The following is a 25,989-nucleotide window of genomic DNA, read 5'->3' as shown; positions in this document are numbered from 1 at the left end:
ACAGAAATGACCTTCACTCCTCTGACTGTCATTCTTGTTTTTCTCATCTCCCGTACACATTTCTACATTTGCCTCCCCATGTATCTTAGGTTCCTATTCCATTAGCACCGACAATTCCTTCTTATTAACCTGCTATATATCCTGGCTTGTATGTCCTTTTCATAACTAAACTAGATCTGTACTATCTCTAGTTCACTTTTTTCCCTCAACTAAACAGGCTTCTCACTTTTTATTCTGCTGAAACCTCAGAAGGATGGAACCCCTTTTCTTGGTGCTTCTCTAAGCTTTCTCTCTCTCTCTCTGTCTCTCTCTCTCCGCCCCTGTGCTGTGTGTGTGTGTGTGTGTGTGTGTGTGTGTGTGTGTGTGTGTGAGATTAAATCTTCCTTCATCTGTCTCCTTACGGCAGGCCTTCCTCCCAAACTGGGTCCTTGATATCTGTTCCTGTGAATGGAACAAATCTTATAGAAAACTCTTTGGTAGTTTCTTCTAAAGATAAACACGCATCTACCTTTGAGCTAGCAATCCCCCTCTTCAGTATCTACCTAAGAGAAATAAAAACATATGTCCACAGAAAAGTTGCACACACAGACCTTCATCTAGCCTTATAATAGTATCAAACTAAAAACAATCCAAACGTCCATCAAGAAGGGAATAGGTAAATTATGTTACATCCACACAATGGAATACTATTTAGCAATGCAACAACATGCAAGAATCTCAAAAACATTATGCAATGAAAGAAGGCTGAAACAAAAACACATAGCCTACGATTCCATACGTGAAGATCTAGAACTAACTGGTGGTAACCAGCATCAGAAAGTGGCTGTCTAGGGGTTTGGAGGAAGCAGTAAATTTACTGGACAGGGACACAAGGCCTTCCTGGGCGATGGAAATGTTCAGATCCTATATGAGAGTATACAATTGTTAAATTCTTTGAACTGTACCTTTAAAATAAGTGTTTTATTGTATGTAAAAAATACCTCAAAAAATAAAAATAAAATAACCTCAGGGATCGTCCTTCTGCCACTGACCTCCTGTCTATATTTCCCGTTCTTCCTGATCAGTTCCAGTTCTAGATCTCCAAATACCAACAGAAGAGCTCCACTTGGATGTTTCATTACTGTATCAAACTCCTTCACTCACCCCTCTTAGCTACATTATTCAGTTCAAAGGCATAGCCATTCCTTCTTCCTTCATCTTATTCTTTAGAGTTTATCACCAAAACTATCAATTCTTCCTTTAAATACAAATCATAAATCTTTTCCCTTCAAGACAGAATGCAGGAAAGAGCAATCTTAACACACAGTGGAGGCTGGGTGCGGTGGCTGACACCTACAATCCCAGCATTTTGGGAGGCTGAGACAGGAGGATCACTTGAGGCCACGATTTCGAGACCAGCCTGGACAACACAGCAAAACCCCATTTCTACAAAAATTTTAAAAATTGCCTGGGCATGGTGACATGCACCTGTAATTCTAGCTACTAGGGAGGCTCAGGCAGGATGATCCCTTCAGCCCAGGAGTTTGAGGCTTTAATGAGCTATGGTCATGCCACTGCATTCCAGCCTGGGCAAAAGAATGTCTCCAAAAAGATCCTGTCTCCAAAAAAACAAACAAACAAACAAACAAAAGCATTACATTTTTTAATCCTAACCTTAGAGTTATTGTTATTGTTACTTGCTCCAAACCTGCCACTAGAGGCCTGGTCCAGGCCCAGAGTCAATCATATCTGAACTACTTCAATAACTTCCAATACATTCTTCTTCCTGATTGTTTTTTTGGCGTTTAACCAATTTATTACTCATTTTCATGACTAATAATTTACCATATAATCCCTTTAAACCATTAATATTGATTTCTAATATGCAGGAAGATTTATGAAACCCAAAATTTGTTTCAAAGCAGAAGCCAACCAGAAAGCTTGGGTAAAAACGCGGGGTTAAAACAACCAATGCTAAATCTCTTACCAAAGAAATTATTTTTAAGCTGACAAAAATAAGCAATGGGGAAGAGACACCCTATTCAATGAATGGTGCTGGGAAAACTGGCTAGCCATATACAGAAGAGTGAAGCTTGACCCCTTCCTTATACCATATACAAAAATTAACTGAAAATGGATTAAAGACTTAAATGTAAAGCCCCAAACTATAAAAACCTTGAAAGACAACCTAGGCAATACTATCCTGCACATAGGAATAAGCAAAGATTTAATGACAAAGACACCAAAAGCAATCGCAACAAAAGCAAAAATTGACAAGTGGGATTTAATTAAACCTAAGAGCTTCTGCACAGCAAAAGACTAGTCAGTAGGGTGAGGACTACAGAATGGGAGAAAATATTTGCAAACTATGCATCTGACGAAAGTCTAATATCCAACATCTATAAGGAACTTAAATTTACAAGAGAAAACCAAACAATCCCATTAAAATGTGGGCAAAAGACATGAACAGACACTTCTCAAAAGAATAGATAATGTCACCAGCAAGCATATTGAAAAAATGTTCAATATCACTGATCATTAGAGAAATGGAAATCAAAACCACAATGAGGAGCACCTCCCACCAGTCAGAATGGCAATTATTAAAAAGTCAAAAAACAGATGCTGGTGAGTTTGCAGAGAAAAGGAACGTTTTTTACACTGTTGACAGGAGTGTAAAATGGCTCAACCATTGTGGAAAGCAGTGTGGCCATTCCTCAGAGTTAAAAGCAGAACTACAATTGGATCCAGTAATCCCATTACTGGGTGTATACCGAGAGGAATAGAAATCATTCTACCATAAAGACACTTGCATGTGAAAGTTCACTGTAGCACTATTCACAATAGCAAAGACATGGACTCAACCTAAATGTCCATCAGTGAAAGATTGCATAAAGAAAACGTGGCACATATACCCCATGGAATACTATGCAGCCATAAAAAGAGCAAGATCCCGTCTTTTGCAGCACATGGATGGAGTTGGAAGTCATTATTCCCAGCAAACTAATACGGGAACAGAAAACCAAATAATGCATGTTCTCACTTATATGTGGGAGCAAAATGAAGAGAACTTATGAACACAAAGAAGGAAACAATAGACACTGGGGTTTACCTGAAGGTGATGAAAGGGAGGAGGGAGAAGAGCAAAAAAGATAACTATTGGGTACTGCGCTTAATTCCTGGGTGATGAATACTCTGTACAACGAACCCCCATGGCATGAGTTTACCTATGTAACAAACCTTCACATGTACCCCTGAACTTAAAATAAAAAGAAATGAAAAAATATATATATTTTTAAAAATCAGACTAATTTTTGTATGTAAAAGGATTACATATAATATTTTAATCCAATAACTATGTGGGCTTTCACGAACAATTTCCAATTTTACTGGCTACTCTCTCATTAAAAATCTTCACTGGTTTACTGACTTAACTTGGATAGTAAGTCTCATAAAACATTTAGTGAAAAATTAATATTTTCCCCCTACAATGTAATGTACCCAATAAAAGATGACAAAAGGATATTTTAACCTTTTGAGTAAAAAAGAAGTCATTTGTTTTTCCCAATCAATTTTCTGATTTGCATTTTCCTATTATATATTAGAAAAAGTATCTCTTACTGTGCAATTTAAAATGTTTTATATTTGCCTTAGAAAATGGGTACTTCAACTACAAGATCAATTTCATCTTCTGTGTCACTTGTAATAGTGCTTACATATACAAAACACAATAGAGAATGGATGCAGAATTGAAGACCGCAACACTTTCTGCCGAAAGGTCATGAAATTTTAGCTCAAAGATTTTATTTTCAATTATTTAGATACTAGTTTCAATTTTATATTTTATTTGTGTTTTGTCACTATCGTAGCCCATAGCTATGTAATTCCAGAAATCAGGGGGAAAGACACAATAGCTAATTATATTTTTTGTCATTTTCTACAACATGAGAGGTTAATCAATGTTAATTTGAGTTTACAGACTGAACATAACTATGTTTCACAGATTTTGTTTATTCTCCTAGAATAAGCCTTTTGTCAAGCTCTGTATTTCAGAAACACTACTCTATTATACTTGGCAAAACAAAACAGCATTTCTGAGAGTGAAACCCTAGTAATAAGGATTTACATTATGAAATTAAGACAAAACAAATGTAGCTGTTATTATGGATTTTAAAAGTTAGGTCACTACATGAGTCTAGTGGGAAGAATTTATGAGAACCACCAGAATCATCTAGAGATTTTTATATGAGAACATGACTAAAATTAGCTAAAACTTAGGAATTAGATTAGAAAAACAGATACATTGGTTCATTTGAATTGCTTCTATAAGCAACAGTGTTTCTTTTCTAAAATATTAATACAGTAATCATCACTCTCCTAAAGCCGCCCTCCTGTAGGAGGAAAATATTTCCTCACCCTACTGATGTTGGGCTTAGTCATGTGATTTCATTCACATTAATGAAGATGCAGAGTTTTATCTAGAAATATTACATGACTTAGTCTAACATTAAAAATTAGGTTGACAAAATAATCATTTTAGCTAAGAATATCTAGTTACATTTAAATTAGAGTTAAGGCATTAAAATAATGCATCCAGTTTTCTGTATTAGATTTGTTTTTCCATAAGTACAGATAAAATAATATTAATGATATATCAGATAGTTTTAAAGCTAAACACTGGCAGGATTCTATTTTATTATATAAGTAAAAGTTTAGAATTCCTTTTTCCACACCAGTAATTTTGCAGAAAAGTAATCAGGAATATTCTGAAAATGTGCTGGCACTCTTATTTCTATTAACTGCATATGGTTTGGGATTCAACTTTTAGAATAAGCCACGATGCATGATGCATTAGATTTTAACTAGCTGACGACCCTTGGCTATGTGATTGTAATGGAGATGGCAAAATATCATTGAAGATGGCCATGTAAAACATCAATAAGATTCACTCTTACCCAGGCTTTTTCTATCTATATCAGATTTTTCTATACAGCAGCAGGCTCTTCCTGAGAATGTGTCCTTCACTTTTTTACTTTCATTTGATGCAGGTAAGTAAATGTATTCAATGAGTTTCAAGTGTGTTAAGAAAGTGATATAAAGTAAGGGAAAATTATAACTCCTGGAAAGTAATAAAAAGAGAGACTGTCTCGAGCATTTGACTGGAAATAGAAAAGACTGTAACCTGGTGAATTGAGTTAATTTCAAATATATTACTCTATGGTTTTCTATCATGTGTACTCTCACTGGCTATATTAATAAATGAAATAGTGATGAATGGTTCTGGGAACTTGTAGTGAAACTTATTAATATTTCAACATTATCACTGAGTATCTATGTCAACACACATCAAAAATGCATGAGAAATGACTACCTACGCTCACTAGTTACACCCATTAGAAAAATATCTATGAGAAGTATAAATGACACACATAAATTCGCAATGTGATTATAGGTAGAACATACAGCAAGAAAAAAGCTACAGGAAGATATCACGTGGTGAAGTATGTGAAACAAATGAAAGCAAATTAATTCTTGCAATCGGTTTGGAATACACTGTATGACCACATTAAATACCATTAGATTTTAAATTATGAGTTCTTAGGAATTACTAACACTAAAAAATTTCAACATAATTTAAAAGTAGGAAAAATAAATAGCCACTATCAAACTGTAAGTGGCTCATCAATTCTATGCATGGGGTAATTTTGGAATCCCCTACTTAAAAAACAAAAGTAAAAACAAAACCTTTAGTTTTCAAAAGTTTGTTCTATTTTTTAAATTGATGACCAAGAAGTAATAAATTCACATTAGAATGAGGCATGGCAGTTTAAACAACAAATCAACACTCAACCCAATATTTTCCAAGTTGTTAGGTAGGCTTAAAAAAAAAAAAGTCTGTTTATACCTATATCAGAAGACATTCGATTTAGTTGGGGGGTGTCTGTCAAATTGATTGTTTAGCATTACGCGTAGAGTATAAAATGTCAACCATAGAAACGGTGACATAAATCACTTTCAAAATAGCAACATCTGTGTAGTAGCTTTCATACACATCTTCTAATGATCAAGAAGATTCATGCACAAAAAATTATCAGGATAAATTGTCACTTGGAACTAAAGTTGCATCAATTTTTAGGGAAAAAAGTACTTAATGGCTGCTAGAAGATATTAGTCATATATTAAAACTTTCCAGTGTAACAGTTATTTTTGACTCATCAGGAGATATTTAATACATTATTGAAGAGAAAAATAAGATGTTCTTCAATAAATCACCTTTTAATTTTAATTTTTATTATTTTATTTTTATAATTTCAATCTTTATTTCAGATTTAGGGGCAACAATATACAGATTTGTTACCTGGGTATATTGTATGATGCTGAGGTTTGGGGTACAACTGATCCCATCACCCAAGTAGTAAGCATAGTACCCAAGAGTTAATTTTCCAACCCTTGCCCTCCCTCCCCCTCTAGTAGTTCCCAGTGTCTACTGTTGCCATCTTTATGTCCATGAGTACCCACTATGTAGCACCCACTTATAAGTGAGAACATGTGGTATTTGGTTTTCTGTTCCTGGGTTAATTGGCTTAGGATAATGGCCTCCAGCTGCATCCATGTTGCTGCAGCAGACACAATTTCATTCTTTTTTATGGCTCCATAATATTCCATGGGATATACAGGTATGTACCAGGATAAAATCACTATGAAAGAATAAACTGATTCAAACACAAATTGGTATGATAACCAATAGTAACATGTACACTAACATGGACATTTTATCATTTTTGGTAAATAATTAAACAGAACAAATACCTATATATGTATATAACTAGATTTCAAGAACCTACGCCTAAAAGAAGTACAAAGCAGACAAAGGTTTTGAAAGAAAAATTTGCTCTGCATGGTTTTTTGTTTGTTTGTTTTTGGTTAAACAAGTATTTACAGATTCCTTTAGAAAAACAGAATTTTTATAACAGCAAGAGGAAAAAGCATGAGTAGATAAAGAGATTCAGTTCCGACTTCTCCCTAAGGATTTGATGCTAAACTATTCAGTTGGCCTCTATGAAGTTCAGTTTCTTCTGTAAGTTTAAGGAATTATAATGAATCTTCTTCAGTTGGAATTGTTCATTTACTCTTTGCAAGAAGCCCCTGCCTCAGGGCCTCTGCACTTGTTATTCCTTCTGCCTGGAATGCTCTTCCTTTAGCTATTCATGTGGTTTGACCTCCTACCCTTTCAAGTCTCCTAAAATGTAATCTTATCAGAGTTCTTCTCCAAACACCTCACATGAAATAGTAAACCCTGCCTGCCACCTTCCACACTGCCCAGTCCCCACATCCTTCTTGCTCCACTACCACAGCACTTACCTTCTCCAGGGACAGAAGAATCATATGCTTATTATAGAATCATATGCTTATTGTCTCTCTCCTCCCACCCCCTCCACTAGAATATTAAGCACCACGAGATCAGTGATTTTTGTCTATTTTATCCAATGCTTTTCTAGTGTTTAAAAACAGTGTCTGATGGATATAGTGCTAGCTCTGGAGACACAAAGAAGGCTAGGACATGTTATCTGCCCTCTGAGCAACACAACATACTGGAGAGTCACACACACACACACACACACACTTTGTACCATAAATTCCTGTGTCCAATTGTGGAGGTTGTGGACACCTAAGTAACACTAGTCATACCCATGACCATGTAAATGGCACACTTTTTGTACAGTCCTCAATCTGTATAACCATACCAAGTTTCCTTAAGACGAATATCTGTAGGACACGAAGTTGATCATGCCATTTCCACTCAAAACCCACCACTGGGTTGGGTTCATATTGTCTAAAGAATAAACTCATCCTTCCTGATCCAATCCTGACCTACCTCTCCAAGCAGCTGCATCTCCCATCTCAGCTCCTCACTCGTGCACCAGTCATTATGACCTTATGCACTCCTCCACATGCCAATGCTCTTACATGTTCCAATCGGAGTTACATGTCACCCCCTCTGTTCTCATGGTAGCACTTAATGTTTTTATCCCATTAGACTTTAGTTCATCCCATAAAGTTTGACTCTGAGCTCCTCAGGGTCAGAACTATGAGTCATTCATTCTGTATCTCCAGCATGTAACCAAGAGTTGAATAAATGAATTAATCACTCTTTGAAAGAATATATGACTTAATGTTGGCAATTCATGAAACAATTCAAGTATTAAATGATTAGCCAAACTTCATTATACTTTTTTTTTAATTGAAGAGGGACCAACACTGTCCCACCACAGCAGATAAAAAGGAATATGGAATATGAATGGGCATATGGTCTCCATCTGGCTTCTAAATACCCACAGACTGAGTTACTAAGGGATCACTATTTTTAATTTTTTGAAGCTTAGAAGACTGGTGGGCTGATAATGGCAAAGCATATACTTTAGGTTTTATCCCCAGTCATTCACAGTCAATCAAAGCTTTTTCTGACCTCCTTCAAAAAAGAGCAATCTAATAGCATTTATCTCCCCTGGCAAGAATGAATGGCTCCCTGATTTGCCCATCAGCAGCACCACAACAGGCATGATATTTAGTCACTAACAGAGAGCTGACTTCCACCTATATATCTGAGTCAAAGAATATTTCTTTGGTAGTCGCTGAAGTGAGGATTTAAAGGTGTCCCAAGCCTACTAGTCTTGTTAAATAAAAACGAAGCATCTTTTAATGTGCCAGGATTATGGGAAGCATCTAACAGCAAAATTGAAATAATTTAACACTGAAATTAGAAACCAAATACATGAGCTTTCTTGGGCTTTTCCTCAGAACACAATCAATGCAGCTGACTTAATTCTTGTCAGCAGAGAAGAGACATGGCCCAAGCATTCTCAAGTTTTTCCATCAAAGGGTGCAAAATAAGTTGACTCAGTGCCCTTTTAACTCTCAGACAACTTTTTCCCAAGATTTTCTTTGAATATTAGTAATAGTAAAGTTTATCCAAAAACACTCTACTATTTTACATCTTATTTCTTTACACTTCAATGTAATGTTGAAATTAATGGCTGAATTCTTTATGTATCAGAGAATGTATTTAATATAATTATTTCTCCCTAAACCAAATTATATTAAAATAACAATGGATTTGAAGATTAGAAGTTTTAAAATTAATGCTGGACGTGGTGGCTTATGCCTACGAGCCCAACATTTTGGGAGACTGAGGCAGGAGGGTCACTTGAGCCCAGGAGTTCAACATCAGCCTGAGCCATATGGCAAAATTCTGTCTCTACTAAATATACAAAAATTAGCTGGCCTCATGGCACATACTTGTAGTTTCAGCTACTTGAAGTCTAAGGTGGGAGAAATGCTTGAGCCCAAGAGGTTGCAGTGATCTGAGATCATGCCACTGCACTCTAACCTGGGCAACAGAGGCACTGTCGGGAGGAAGGGAGGGAGGGAGGGAGGGAGGGAGGGAGGGAGGAAGGAAGGAAGGAAGGAAGGAAGGAAGGAAGGAAGGAAGGAAGGAATATTGCAATTGTTTCACACAAGTTTTATGCATATTGGAGGTATTGGAGTCCAAAGCTAAAAAATTCTGCTAATTTAATATAGCTGAGGCATAAAGTTTTTTTTCTTCTTTTTGAGATGGAGTCTTGCTCTGTCGCCCACGCTGGAGTGCGGGGGCACGATCTCGGCTCACTGCAACCTCCACCTTCTGGATTCAAGTGATTCTTGTGCCTTAGCCTCCCGGGCAGCTGGGATTACAGGTGCCCACCACCAAGCCCGACTAACTTTCATATTTTTGTAGAGACAAGGTTTCACCAGAGGAAGGCTGGTCTTCAACTACTGATCTCAAGTGATACGCCGCCTCGGCCTCTCAAAATGTTGGGATTACAGGTGTGAGCCACCGCGCCCAACCTTTCTTCTTTTTTTGAGGAGAGGTCCCACTATGTTGCAGAGGCTGGTCTTGAACTCCTGGGCTCAATTGATTCTCCTGTCTCAGCCTCTAGTAGCTGGAAATACAGGTGTGCACCACAGCACCCAGCTGCTTTAGAGATTTTAAAGCCACAACATGAAAACAGAGGAAGGGAGCTTCCCCTTCATAAAGGCATGTAGGTTTACAGTCAGACAACCTCGGGATTGAATATGAACTTGCAAAAACGCAAACAAAAAAAAAAAAAGAAAACCTCTGAGACCTCTGGGGAGAGAATAAACCTCTCCAGACCTCCTTTCCTTTATCTGTAGGATACAGAGAGTATCGTGGGGCAAATTAAGTGAAAATTACGTGAGTTTTCATAGAATCTGCCAAAAAGTTGCCTCTTAGTAACAGTTCTTGTTTTCCCTTTATTACTCATCTCTTCTACTATTCTCTAGTGTGATTTAAAAGACCTTAACACCATCATACATGAGGAAATTAAGAAAAACAGGAGGGGTGTTAACCATGCAAGGAGTTTAAAACAAGAAAAATAAATAATTTGAAAAAACCCTTAGATTCTAACTTTCTTTGATTGTTAAATACAGTTTTCTAAATGAAGAATTATGGCTGGGCACGGTGGCTCACACCTGTAAATCCCAACGCTTTGGAAGGCCGAGGTGGGTGGATCACCTGAGGCCAGAAGTTCGAGACTAGCCTGGCCAACATGGTAAAACCCCGTCTCTACTAAAAATACAAAAATTAGCTGGGCATGGTGGCTCATGCTTGTTAATCCTAGCTACTCAGGATGCTGAGGCAGGAGAATCGCTTGAACCCAGGAGGCGGAGGTTGCAGTGAGCCGAGATTGTGCCATTGCACTCCAGCCTGGGTGACAAGAGTGAAATTCCATCTCAAAAAAAAAAATCATAACATTCAAACTAGCAATAAGAGAAGTCTGAGGAAGCAATAGGATATCTAACTTGCTACCATATCTGTTCTTTCAAAGAGCCTTTATGTAAAAAAGTACCAAAGATAAGACTATACATTTCCAGAAATTCACTAGTGACGACGAGCACTTCATATAAACCGTATAATAATAAAAACAGGGAGAGAACGACAGTGAAGTGCTTTAATTAGCTTAAATGTAATTGACAATGAACCATTTAAAAAGAATATCCTTTTCATAGGTGCAGTTATCAGGGATGCTAACATCCCTGATTACTAACACTATCAATTGAGCATTATAATCAAAATCAAAGAGGGTAGACTACTACTCAGGTATGCAGTAAGTTAAACAGTAACATGTAATTCATTAGTTCTGAAAGGACTAATTCTGGAAAACAAGCATATCTCCTTAGCATCTTGTATCTTTTCCTCCACCTTTCACCCCACTCTTCCCCTCTTCAGTCTTAATGAATTATATCCACATCCTTTAGCTTGTTCCTAGTAAAACAAATTCCTCCAGGGAGTGCCCTCTTTCAGATGTTATTAGCTCGAGTTTGGTGGAACTTGATTCTTCTACTTGCATTAATAAATGAGCATTATGAATGTTTGGAATTAGAAAGAAGAAAAAGGGGTGCAAAAATTAGAGGCTTTAGATAACAAAGCTAAACTTTACCTATTTAAAAGACATCATTATTTCGTTTAGGATTAGAGTTAATTACAATCATTTGCTCTTATCATGTGCCTTTACCTCTCTTTCTCCAAACACTTATTTCATAATTATCTTTGTCAAGTTGTTAAGGGTAATGACCCTATTTTATCATCAAGGAGCGGGGTGGATCAAGACCAAAACAAAACAGATGTTCTAAAAACTGCAGGAATTTGTCTTTGTCAGAATCACTGAATACATGATTTTTGACTTGGACAGTATCTATTACAATTGAAATAGAAAAAACGCAGAGCCCGACCGTGGGTCTCTTTGTGGCTGCTTCTTCCAATTTATCTAAATTTACTGATCCTGAGTGGATAAATGAGAGTCAAGTTAATTAATGAAAATGGTTGAAATGATCAGTTCAAGCACACAGTTTAGTAGACTCATTACATAAATCTGCGTAAACAGAGGTCGATTCAGATTGCTGTTGTAGCCACTAAGCAGTAGTCTTTTAAATTTGAACGCAAGCATATTTGAATATTTGCAGTGGTTGGGTGGGGTGGGTAGATGCATCTTGGTTAACAATTTCTGCATATGAAATCAAAGGGAGTATTTTTTAAAGTTCATTTTAAAAACCAGTAAAATGCATAGCACCAGACATTTAGGAAAATAATTTACTAGCTCAGGAATGTTCATGCTATATAAATATACTAATGTCAACAAAGTAAGGCACCAAATTAAAAACCCAAACTTGAACAGTTATTGCATGAGGCAAGACTGTGAGCAAGAATGGGGAAGGAGACAAGAAGAGCTTCAGTTAGAGATATTTACCTGTGGTTTAGCATATTGTCAGAGGCCTACAGCAGAAAGGCTGGCCCAGGGCAAGGCAATTTCACCCTCTCTGGTGTCAATCTTCCTTCATATCCCTTTCCTTTCTCATTTTCCCCCTTCCCTTCCCTGACACTCTACTGGTGGCCAAGAAAATAAGAGGCATATGTCTGAATCCTTTTCAGACCACAGCCCCTTTGATCTTTAATTGTAAAGACAAATGTGAGTTAGTTGCCCAGGGTTTCTAAAATGTGTTCCTCTAATATATAGAAAACTTCTGATTTTATTACCTCCCTACCTGCAGCCATCCTTCTCAACCTAACTCTCTTAGAGAAGTTCTTCAAGTACAGGAAACAGAGAGATCCACAGAGGTCCTCTGAAACGTTTTCATTTTTTTACATGCTAATCTGATATTTTATCCTTTTGTTATTTAATACATTAAGTTTATTGATCATATTATAATGAAATATTTGGGGGTTTTTTTGTTGTTGACAGCCTTTAAGTGTACAGAAGTCATCAAGATACGAAAGACAAACAGAAAAAGAGGAAAGAGAAATTAATGGTGAAATAGTCATATCCATTAATTAATAAAGGATAAACTAACAGAAAAGCAGAAAGAGAAGTTCATAATTGTGCACACTGAAAGTTTACTTTGAGTAAACCAATGTACAGAATTTTAAAAATTTTTATATTTAATAAACTTTTAAAATTTATTGACTTCTCTCACCACTTCTGTCATTTGATTTATGTATAGAATTTTTAAAAATTCTATAACAATTACATACTTATTTCAGAATAAAATTTTAATATATTACTATTAGTTTTCAAAGATCTATATATCTACATTTAAGAGGTCTCTACAGAACATTCTTTTTGTTTCATCGCACACTTCCCAGTGTTTACACATGCACATTCAGTCTTGAATGATGACTCATTAACTATTGATGGGTCCTGGCATTCTAGGGCTTCCCAGTTGTTAGCTCAGTGTATTCTTTACTAAATTGTTTAATGAAAACACTGACATGTATAATGAATCTGGCATCTCCCATGATACACATGCAACTTTTGTAGTAATAATAAAGACAGGCATTTGCACTGTTACATAAAATCCTGTGACTTGAAAATGTGTAGGCTGGGCACGGTGGCTCACACCTGTAATCTCAGCACTTTGGGAGGCCGAGGCGGGCGGATCACTTAAGGTGAGGAGTTCGAGACCAACTGGCCAACATGGTGAAACTCTGTCTCTACAAAAAATACAAAAATTAGCTGGGCATGGTGGCAGGCACCTTTAATCCTACCTACTAGGGAGGCTGAGGCAGGAGAATCACTTGAACCTGGGAAGCAGAGGTTGTAGTGATCTGAGATGGTGCCACTGCACTCCAGCATGAGTGACAGAGCAAGACGCCATCTCAAAAAAAAAAAAAAAGCAAATCAGAAAGGTTATGTTGAAAATTAAGCTCTAGTTCCTGAGGTTTCTATTAAATAGTTACATATTAAAATATACTAACATATAATATGCACATATTAAAAGCACAAAAATGGTTATGTTTAAGAAGTCAATATAATTATTTGTTATATAAGCCCCAAACGGTGTAAGCATACTTTTTAATTTTATTTATTTATTTATTTAGGCCAGGATGGTCTTGATCTCCTGACCTTTTGATCCACCCCCCTCAGCCTCCCAGAGTGCTGGGATTACAGGTGTGAGCCACCATGCCCGGCTGTAAGCATACTTTAGATTTTAGTCACCACAGTTCCAAACTTTAAAGTTTAATTTAAAAGAAATACATATATTTATAAAGACAGACAGACACACACACACACACACACACACACACACTCTCTCACACAAATTAAATACACATTAGAATGATGCAGGAAAACAATGTGATTAAAATGTCTATGAAATGTATTCATCTCAGAATTGAAACTTAACATCATTTAGTCTAAATATATGGATGAGAACACAAACTCCTCAATTTTAGGATTTAGCTCACACAAAATCAGAATCACTGTGCTGACCATGGTGAGTCAGGGATTAGGAAGATTTTAGCAATCTCTTGGATTCAATGTCTATGCTGGCTGAAGTTAACATTTGCTTGGAGAAACTAAGTTATTTGAAAAAAACAAGTAAGAGATAAACAATGTTTTCTTTTTTATTTTTCTTTCTTTTCTTTTTTTTTTTTTTTAGGAGTCTCACTCTGTTGCCCAGGCTGGAGTACAGTGATGTGATCTCGGCTCACTGCAACCTCTACCTCCCGGGTTCAAGCGATTCTCCTGCCTCAGCCTCCCGAGTAGCTGGGATTATAGGTGCCCACCACCATGCCCAGCTAATTTTTGTATTTTTAGTGGAGATGGGGTTTCACTATGTTGGCCAGGCTGGCCTTGAACTCCTGACAATCATGATCTGCCCACTTTGGTCTCCCAAAGTGCTAGGATTACAGGTGTGCAAACAATGTTTTTATAAGTGCTCAAGCAGAATACTACTACTGATAACAGATTTATAGGCACTCTAGAAAAAGACGTTTTTGGAGCTGAAAGTTCTAAACTTTGTCTTGTTACCATTTATTATGTGACTGGAAAAGTCATTAACCTCTGATCCTCAGTATCTCCACTTATAAAATCAGAATAATGACACTTGCTGTATTTATATTTCCTCGTGGTTATAAACTTAAACTACTGCACTAGTACTATTACTACTAGTACTATTACTAATTACTACTATAATACTAATTCCACCAATAACTGAAGCTTTCTATATGCCAAAACTTTGTGACTTACTTTTCATACCTCGTAGCTATATCAAAGCCTTCTCAATAGTCCTGTCAGGTAACTATTTTGATTTTCTTCTCATCTCAGAGTGATTAAATAACTTGCCAGAAGTCACAGAGCTATTAAAAGCTTGCATAGAAATTTGTATCCAGATCTGACTCCACATTTCATTTTAGATCCACTATATCTTTTCTGTGATGTATTATATGTATATTCATATACAATATCAACATATAATACGTATTATCTCTATAACATAGATATATTATTCATTTTATATACTCACAGACATACACTTATGCTGTGAATTCTGAAATGCAATACCAAGGCTCTCTTTTCTTTGTTTTTTAATTTCAAAGCCTAATGAATAAAACAAAGTAGGTATTTAATCAACATTTGGGGAAAATAAATTGATATAACAGAGGTAAAGGTAACTAAGATAATTTTGAGTGAACTGTTCATTAACAAGTATGTCAGCAATAACAGTGGCTATTTAAACCCTCCTCATCTTCAAGATTATGTCATTAAAAATTACTCTAGAAGACACATATTGTATGACACTACTGATATGTGGAAGATATTTTAAGAAGTTGAATTCATAGGAACAGAGAGGAATGGTGGCTGCCAGAGGCTAGGGTGTCAGAGAAAAGAGGAGATACTTGTCAAAGGGTACAAATTTGCAGACAGAAGAAGAAGAAATTCTGAGGACCTAATATACAGCATGGTGACTACAGTTAATAATACTGTAGTGTATACTTGAAATTTTCTAAGAGTGCAGAACTTACGCATTCTCACACAAAAAAAGACAACTATGTAAGGTGATGAACGTATTAATTAACTTAATTGTGGTAAACATTTCACTATGTACATGTATGTTAAATCAACACATATACTTCAAATACATGAAGTTTAATGTGTCAATTAGACCTCAATAAAGCTGAAAAAAATTATTCTATGAAAAAAACATACACGGATTTTTTTTTTCAATCGTTTAGGTTCAATTCTAGGTACAAAGTTGACTGATAGAAAAGCAGCTATTTTCAATAAACGAGGGCTGAAATCTAACCCTATGGTCCAGGTAAAAGGAGAGAGAAAAGATTCATTTAAAAATCACACGAGTCCTACTTTTCAAAGGATGAACATATTACCTTCCAAATTTAAATCTTCTAAAAAGCTATTTTGTAATTTCCTATCAAAACAAGATAACAATACTTTGCCATATTTCCCTTGACTTTGTGTAATAATAATGATGATGATAATCAAATAGTGACATTCAAAAAGAACAATTTTTTTTTTTTTTTTTTTTTTTTTTTGCAGAGTTCAGGAGAAGGGTGCAGGAGGTATTAGAAAAGATGTGCAGAGGTCTTATATCTCATCAAAGCATGAATTTCCAACTCTTTAAAACACTCCATTCTCTGCCCTAATCTCCCAAAGAGCATTCAGCTGAATGAAAAGTTGCTGACATTCGTGCCAGTTCACAGCTAGAATGACATGGCTGGGGGACAGGAGATGCTGCAGTTTCCATTATCCATTGAACACCTTGGCAATTCTTATTTCATCCTGTGAATGTGATACTTACTCTTGTACTGCTCTGGCTATGGAAAGGGCCGTAGATCCAGTTTCATTAACGCTATCTAAGGTCACATTTGGCAGGTCATCATCATCACTGTCACTTTTACTTTGTCTGGGAGATAGGCCTCGGGGGTCCATTTGTGCTGGGGAGAAAAGGCATATATAATGAATTAAAATCAGTGCGCAGAAAGTTAACCTTGTCCTGGACCAACATCAAGTATGGAACTTCTCTTCTGTGCATATCATGCAAACGGAATTCTCTAGACATCACAGGAATTAGTGAAAGCTCCACGTTTTATGTTCTGAGTACTTACTGATCCTTTTTCCCTTCACTGGATTTACAAAACCTACACCAGCTCTCAAGAGTTTCAGGGTATGATTATAGAATAGAAACTATAAAATCCACAATATTACCAACTCCTGAGTGGTCAAAAGCTGATTACGTAGCTCCTGAGCTACTGTTCAACCCTCTGGTTTCTCCTCCTCGTTTCCGCTGCCAGAGCTCTGGCCATTTCACTGCTCATTAGCACTCTCCCTGGAAGGTAGACAGCATGCGGAAAGGAGATATTATTTGCTTATAGCTCTCATAATAAGTTAAAAGAAGAACAGGGTTTGCGTGATGAAAAGAAAGTATACGTATTTTTCTTACTTCAGTGAATCACTGTTTCCAAGTTCATTACTACTATAAGGTGGGATTTGAAGGCATAAAAATGGCAGAAGTGGTAGCATTTTAGAAATCTTGTTTATATGTGCTAACAGTGCTCTTGAACTCTATCCTGATTTTATTTTTCCAGATATGATTCTTCTCCAACTGTGAATCTGCCAAAGCAGGAAACGGCACAATGTTCTGACCCCTGTTGACCAAGACTATCAGATCCTTTCAAATGAGAGGGTTACTGTCAACATATGTTAACACATATTTTTAAAAATTACATTTCATTTCCATCTCCTTCTCCCTACAAACAGATTTAGCAACCACTGCCCAGAATTTCTATCAGCCCTCGCTTCAAGCACAAACTAGGCATATCTTTTCAACGAAAAGTACCACGTGAGGTACACACCCACACTGTTAAATTGTATGGCTGCCTAAGATTTCTAAAACCAGCACTGCTTGCAGGGGAAGGCAAAATGCAGGTGAAATCATGGTCATAATGACATTTGGGTACATTTCATAATTTCATTTTTTTGGTCTCAAATCACTTTTTTTGGTTACTGTGTATCATACATTACATTGAACCAAGTGGAATTGCTGAGAATGCACCATTTTTACCCACGAAATGGCAACTTCGGATGATTGTGTCTAATGTTTATAGTCTGGCTAGAAAAACTATACCTAGACGGTTTCAACATATTTCATCACATTTCTAACTACACTTGGTTAGGAAAGAATTTACATCTAGTGAACCTCCTGTGCACCCGTGTATTTGACACACATCCTGCCTTTAAATATAAATACACCAAAATGTGCTTTGCACAATGGAAGTGTTTGGTAAATACTAAATTTAAAAGAAGATAATTCAAATAATATAAAGTAGTGGTCCTCAACCAAGGGAAAATTTGCCTCCCAAGAGACACCTGGCAACATCCAGAGACATCACTGCTTGTCACAACTTGGGGTGGGGGACAGGGAGGGTGCTACTGGCATCTAGTGGGCAGAGGCTAAGGATATTGTAGACATTCCACCATGCACAGGACAGTCAGCCTCCCACAGCAAAGACTGAACCAGTCCAAAATGGCAGAAGTACCCAGGTTGAGGAACTGATCTAGGGATTTAAGAGCCTGGACATAAAAAGGTGTCACAGTTTATGACTTTCAGTTCCTATGCAACTATGCTCTCATTTCAACATTGCTAACAAGGAAATTGTCACACACCAGAATATCCATATTTTCTGGCCTTGTCTTAAAAAAAAAAAAAATTCACTGTCATGTGACTCTGTACCTCCCCAAATGTTAGGAATTAGGCAATAATATTCATTAAAAGCTTTTGAATATTTTCTTTGTACCACCAGCTATGAGACAAAAAGACTGCTTGTTTTCCATCTGATCTCTGGAGGAGATCCACTAGAAGAGGGATGTTGGAGAAACTGTGGGGCAAAGCAACCAGTTCCATCACCACCTGGTAACAGAGAGCTTAACTACTCAGTCACTCGAAGGGCACTTGAAGGAACCATATCATTTAAGATTTATTTTTGCTGTAGGCAACAGAAATTGGCTCAGGCTAACTTATATTAAAAGGAATATACTGGAAAGATAATGAGCAGCTCACAGAATGGAATGTCAAGATGAACAACCAACACTAAAGGAACGCAGGATCCAGGAATGACTTTGTGTAATAATATGAATTCAGCTAGGAATTCATAGATAGCTTCTTTTGGGGCAATCCTGTTCTAGAATGATTCATTTAACAGCCATTCACAACTATTCAAAGCCAGCCAAGAAAATGAATATCAGATCTATCTAAGCTTCCAAATCACATATTGTGTGGTGTTGCATACACCTGTAAATGTCAACAATTTAACATTTAAAGTTGTTGAAACATCATGCACTACGATGCCTTTGCCAAGATACCAAATTTGCAAACAGCCAAGAAAAAAGAAAATATTCTGATAGTACCATTTTGTCCAAGACAACTAGAGCTCTTATAGTAAGTAATACAACTCAAGGAAGATAGAGGCAGTTAACCATGAGCAATCTGGCTCTGAAAGTTAAAGTCTAATTGTATGAAAGATTCCAAAACCTTGTGTGAGAGTTGTTACACAATCATCTAATTATGTTATGCTTGTATCTTAATGAAAGTTTAAAATATGTTAAATATGATATCTTTTTGATGTACTTTTCAGGAGCATAATTGAGGATTTCTTTCCAATATTTTCAATAAATATTATGAAATACATCTGCTACCATCATGCTGCAAAACTCTTTTTACCCATACCTTCAGCCAAGCTGAGGAAGTAATTAGAAAGGCTTTTCAAAATCTGCATTGCTGATTAGGTCAGATGATTAGCTTATCTACATACTTGCATAATTCCACTCTATTTTTATTAAATGTAGAATAGGGACATCAACCCTAGTTAACCTCCATCCGTCTTTGAGCATCTCAGCCTATTTAGGAAGGACTGATTCTCTGGCATGCCCATTTAAAGACCAAAGAAAGTTATCTGGACACCAGAAACAAAAAAATACCAACCTCTGTAAGTAAGAGAACAGGAGACGATCTATAAACACATGAAAAAAATTTACACTTAAGATTTTATTGCTCTTTAATGAAAAAGGGATCAGACAGTTTTGGGTAACCCAGCTCACTGCTGGTAGAGGTGTCATTCCTCGGAGTTGGAGGTGTTCTGGAATCCTACGTGAGTTTCACTCCATGTGTCAAAATCCTGGGGAGAAAATTTCAGAACCCAACACCTGAAGTTGAACTGATTTACTCTGATTTTCAAATACTCTCCTATGGTAAATTGTTACTATAATGATCCCTCCAATAAATCATGTCTGTCTGTATCCATGCCCTGATGTGGTCACTTCTCAGCAATGACTCTGGGCTTGGCTCTAAGACTTGAAGTGACCAATGGGACATTAGCAAATGTGACACAAGTAGAGGCTTGAAAAGCACTTGCACCTTGGGTTTCCCCTTTTCTCTTGCTCTTTTTAGAACCTAGTCACCTTGTGAAGAAGCCCAGGAGAGCCTATAGGAGACATGCTGCTCAGCAGGCGGCCAGTCCCACTGTGAGCCATGTCAGTGAGCCATTTTAGACTCACCAGTTCCATTACAGTCGCCAGATGACGACACCATGAGTGACCCCAGGGGAGACCTGCTTGAAAACCTCTTGGCTAAACCCATGCCACATTTTTGACTTACAGAATTTGAGCAAATAAAAGACCTGCTGTTTTACGCTGGGTGCAGTGGCTCACACCACTGTCATCCCAGCACCTTAGGAGGCTGAGGCAGGAGCACTGCTTGAGCCCAGGAGTTTGAGACCAGCCCAGACAACATAGTTAGACCCCACCTCTACAAGAAATTTAAAAAATCAGCAGAGTGTGGTGGCATACGCCTGTAGTCCCAGCTACTTGGGAGGCTGAGGTGGGAGGATCATTTGAGCCCAGGAGGTTAAGGCTGCAGTGAGCTATGATCGCACCACTGCACTCCAGGCCTGAGCAACAGAGTGAGATCCTGTTTCAAAAAAAAAAAAAAAGCAAAACAAAAAACGAAAGAAAGACAGACAGACAGACAGACAGAAAGAAAGAAAGAAAGAAAAAGACAAGACTTGCCATTTTATTCCACTAAATTTTAGGGTGAGTTGTAGCGCAGCAATAAAAAGTTAGTGCACCAGGTTATTCTCCCAGCTTCTTCTAGAGATTTCCTAGCAATGATGGAGATGAACTACAATTACAGTCAGCCTACAACAATATTAAGTTGAATTAAGTTTGGCCTAAATCTGCCTCTATACATGTTTTAAGTTTGGCCTAAAGTTTCTTCTGTACATAGTGAACCGTAACCTAACTTGACGTGGAAACAGACCGTAACCTCCTCTTGCAACAAGTAGCTGAGTTTCGGTCAATCAAAGACGCCAACTGTTGAAACCAGATTCAATTAAGGCATATGCTGCGTTTTAACCAACTGAGCTGTCTCTGTACCTCACTTCCATTTTCTGCATGTCAACTCCTTTTCTCTGGGTATAAATATAATCTGCATATGCAGTAGGGTGAAGCATTCTGAACATTTTTGGTCTAGACTGTTGTCTGATTCTGGAATCAAAGCCAATTAAGATGTGCAAATTAGATTTGTTTACTTTTAACAACATTCTTCTTTATTCTCCTCTCAAGAACCAACCTTGTTTTAGTGACATAAAAGCTACCTACTGCGTTCTACATCATTTACTTTTCAATTCAAAATATTCAAATGTATTTACAGGTGTTTTGGCTTTTGAAGTATCTTCTTTGATCCTTCAGTATCATGCAGCTAAGGTTCTTCTTGGGCCCTAAGGGGCCATTTAGTTATGATGAACAACACTTATTTATTTGTTTTATTTTTTTTTCAGATGGAGTCTTACTCTGTCACCTAAGCTGGAGTGCAATGGCGCAATCTCGGTTCACTGCAACCTCCGCCTCCCAGATTTAAGTAATTCTCCTGCCTCGGCCTCCCAAGTAGCTGGGATTACAGGCGTGAGCCACTGCACCGGCCGAACACTCTTTCAGCTCCTCTCCTTAGCTGAGACTTCATAGGATGCTCATATGGGTGAGTTCTCACTGGTGTATGGTCACCCAAAGGTATATTTCATGTTTTTTCTCTTCAACTCACATGAGACATTTAAACTTTGCTTGTTTCCTCCCCTCATGTAACAGTAGACTGACAAAGATGCAGGGGACACTAATTCATTCTCACCTCCCCTCACCCCAGCCTGCCTGCTATCTAAAGACCAATCACTCTTCTAACTTCCGTTGAAGTAAATCTGCCTATGCACCCACTCTTAAGGAAAAGGACATTCTTCTATTTCTATAGGTTGCAATATTAAATGTGTATAACACAACAATCTAAGAACATATACGAAAACTTACAGACTAACATTTCCTAACAGGAAGGAATCCCAGAAGCAGATACTGAATCCCTTCACCTCCACACACCAGGGCTGGAGAGGAGAGGGCCATACACAGATGGAAGGTGTGAGGTGGCTGCCCAGGCAGGGGCCACAGGGCTGATGGACCTCTTTTTTCCCTCTTTTAGCTACGGACAGGCTCCCTGCTACCTGCAGATGCCCTAATTGTTCGCCCTGCCAAGGGTGAAACATGTCCCAGTTAGAGAAATCCCGGCTTCCAGGAGAGCTGCTGCTTTATTCTAGAAAGGAGGGCAGCGGGGGAGTGCAGGAACAAAGGGAAAAATGAATGTTTGGGGAGGTATGTTTGGGAAAATTCATGGTATCAGTGGGTAGAAGAATCCTCCTCCAACACATTCTATGCAGAAATTGTTCCAAAAAAGGAGAGTCAGGAAGCTTCTTTAGGATAAAAACATGGCTCTGGCTTCAGGGAATATGGGATGATGACTTCTGGCCCTGTCATTTGCAGCATCTGACCTTGGGCAATGATTTCGCACCGGAAATCTTCAGTTTCTTCTCCTGCTATTGCTGCTCTAAGGAGTAAAGAAGATAACACATGCAAAACATTTAGTCCTGGCCTGGCTCTTAGTAGTCAATAATCATTCCATTTTACCCTGACAGTAAATCTACTGCTTCTTCACTCATTCCCTTCTATAACACTACTTCTAAATCTCTCACCATCTCCTGGACTATTCAAATTAGGCATTTTCTTTTCACATGTACCTAAACTGAAAATACCATTACAGAGGCAGAACACATATTGGATAATATATAAAACTACTACTTATTTACATCATTTATGTATTTAGTCAACAGATATTTATTGAACACCTACGAGGTAGCAAGCAGTCTTCTGCCTGCTGGAGAAAGAAGAGTGAACAAGAGTGAACAGATTAAAATTCCTGCTCTCCTGCTGCAGAGATACAGATCACCAACAAAAAAGAAAAATATATACTATGTCAGATAGTAAGTGCCATATAGAAAAATGAAGCAGGGAAAGCAGATGGGGTTGCATAGCGGCAGTGGACAATTTTTGAGATGGTGGCCAGGAAAGGCTACATGGAGAAGAAGATATTTGAGCAAGGACTTGAAGGAATTGAGTAAGAGAAGCTTGCAGGTGAGGTTTTTTGGGTTTTGTTTATGGGGTGAGGGGCATTCCAGGCAGAGAAGATAACAGGTGCACAGGTGATAAAGTAGGAATGTTTTCATGTGCCTGAGGACCTGCAAGGAAGCTGTGGCTGGAACCAATACAGGGAACTGGATGAGGACAGAGAGAGGAGGCAGAGGAGGGCATGCAGAGTACAGAGGGCCTTGGAGGGTGACATAGGCTTTTGAATTTTGCTCTGGGTGAGAACGGAAGCCATTGGAGGGTACTGAGCAGAAGGATGACATGATACAAAATTTTACCATTTGATAAGGATCCCTCTGGCTATCTCTGCCTGGAGCATAGCGGGGGATTCAGCTGGAGCCACACACATAGGAATCATCTATGACATTAACATTCTCTAAAAACACCACTAGCTTTTTTTCTCCTTGGTCACCTCATGCTGGCTGCACACATAGTCAGTTAAAACTCAGTACTTAGTTACATCAGGGTCTATGTAGCACGTCCTTCCTAATATATTTGTACCAGTGATACTCTGACTTCATTTGATTTCAGAATATCAGTTGTTCAAACAGACTATTTTCCTAGCACATCAAGACAGATACTGAGAGAAACATTCATGAGTAAATAAAGCTTGACTCAAAGGATGGTGAACTCCAAGATTAGAAATAGCTCTCCAGGGTCCTATTTTGTTTACTAATGTTTCAACAATGCCTTGTTTCTTGTTTCCTTTACTTTTGCTAATGCTAATGCCTCTACAGAGCAGCAACTGTGATGGCCATAACCCCAGATGACTATTTAAAAGTTCAATCAGTTATGTAAATCTTGGGATGCTGGTACTGTGTAGATATAATATGCAATTTACTCATTTTCCCCCAATTTTTGTCTGTGCACTTGACAGTGTAATGGCTTCTGCTACCATTACATTAAAAAATAACCTCATAATGTTCTTATAATTCCCTAGTGCAAGGTCGACTTCTCAGTTGTAACACTGTTGGACCTCTCTACAGTTTTCAAGACTGTTGGTTATTCCTTTTCACTTCCATTTCTGGCTTCTTCTTAAAACTTTCTTCTCCCTTGGCCTCAGGGATGGGCAAACTAAGCCCTGTGGGCCCTGCCACCTGCCTCTGTAATTAAAGTTTTACTTGGCCATGGTCATTTACTTCATATCTGGCATCTTTAGTGCTGCGACAACCGGATTGAGTTGTTGTCACAGAAACTGTAGGTCTGGTTATAAAATACTATCTGGCTTTAGCAAAAGTATTTGCTGACTGAAATACATTATTTGCTTGGGTCTTTGTCTCCCTCTGGTTATCTATCCTTCTAACTTCTTCATCTCCTTTCTGCATACCCCTAAGTGTTAGTTGCTGCCCTAGGTTTCGCTACCTATTCTTTTCTATCTGCCTCTTTATTGGCGAGCTTCTCAGCAATTCCACAGAATTCCATAATTTCCCCAATTTCAATTGCTATCTCAGAAGGGATGAATACCAAATCAACATTCTCAGCTTTGACCTCTCCCCTAAACACCAGTCTCATTTCCAGCATCCTACTGACTAGTATTCTTCAAAAATCATTTCAAACACAAGTCCTATTCTTTCTCCTGGTTTCTGAGTTTCAGCTGAGAGATCCTTTTCCCAGTGACCCACGTTCCAAACTTTCATTCATTTCATTTGTGTCCCTCATTAAATCGGATGCTAAGTGCTCTTCCTTTTACTCAATGATTATTTTCTTCTCCCACTGCTTCTCATCGACTTCCTCAAAGTCCTGTTGTACAAATTGTCCCATGTAGCATTTCTCTGGTAACTGAATGTATGCAGGGCTTTCCTTAAGACATTCCTTACTTAGAAATCCTTGACTTTTTCCCACCATCTACCGAATATGGTTCAGCAGCCCTCCACATCCTACAACTCATTTTCCATTGGGAACAATGATAAGTCTTACCCCCGAAGCCCCTGAATCCAGCTTTATCTGGCCATTTCCTTCCACTTCACAATTCTGCCACCACAATCGACCCTTCCTACAGAATAATACCTTCATGACCCTTCTTTTCATTCTCTAACTACATGCATCTCTCCTTTTTAAAGAATACCCACACTTTGTATTTATATATTTTCATGGCATTTTTGCACTTTCCATTTTGAATTATAGTTAGGCATATACTTATTTTGTTTCTCCAATTATCCTGTTTACTCCTTGAGGGGAGACCACGTCAATTATACTGCCTTGCACACAGTAAAATGTAAAGTTTACTGATGAAGATGATGCTAACAAATGCAGATCTCTACTGAAAATTATCACAGTAATTCCCAGCTGGTGAGAGATTCTGCAATATAATGATGCAAGTGTCTAGCTCACATTTCATTTAAAAAATTACATTCTGGCTTACATTCTAATATTAACATTTGTGAGAGAAAAGTCGCCATCATTAAATTTCTATTATTCTCTGAAGTCTTAGATTATATTTTTGCTTTGGGATGACATGGGAATGAAAACGTTCAAAAGTTTTATTCACTTTTCAGCTAAATTCCATTTAACGGGCTTTCCTTTCCTTTCAGGAAATCATTTTAAACACTACCAAACACCTCTCATTTCTATCACATGAATTACTGCTTGGAAACTAAAATGAAGGAATTTCATCCTTCACCCCAGTTTAGGCTGGGTGTGGTGGCTC

At 37.7% G+C, this 25,989-nt stretch overlaps 1 protein-coding gene across 11 annotated transcripts in view; it reads right to left on the bottom strand.

Annotated features, from left to right (window-relative positions):
• The window catches only part of KLF12 (KLF transcription factor 12), a 450,646-nt gene that overhangs the window by 111,157 nt on the left and 313,500 nt on the right, over window positions 1-25,989 (bottom strand). For all 11 annotated transcript variants that reach the window (XM_055245003.2, XM_055245008.2, XM_055245007.2 and 8 more), the window contains one exon: window positions 16,630-16,765. In XM_055245003.2, the coding sequence (XP_055100978.1) occupies window positions 16,630-16,765 (136 nt within the window). The remainder of the gene's footprint in view (window positions 1-16,629; window positions 16,766-25,989) is intronic.

Source organism: Symphalangus syndactylus, chromosome 15, assembly GCF_028878055.3.
Source record: "Symphalangus syndactylus isolate Jambi chromosome 15, NHGRI_mSymSyn1-v2.1_pri, whole genome shotgun sequence".
NCBI classification, from domain to species: Eukaryota; Metazoa; Chordata; class Mammalia; order Primates; family Hylobatidae; genus Symphalangus; species Symphalangus syndactylus.
The sequence above is the reverse complement of the archived record's forward strand: the minus strand, read 5'-3'. Positions and strand labels throughout refer to the sequence as shown.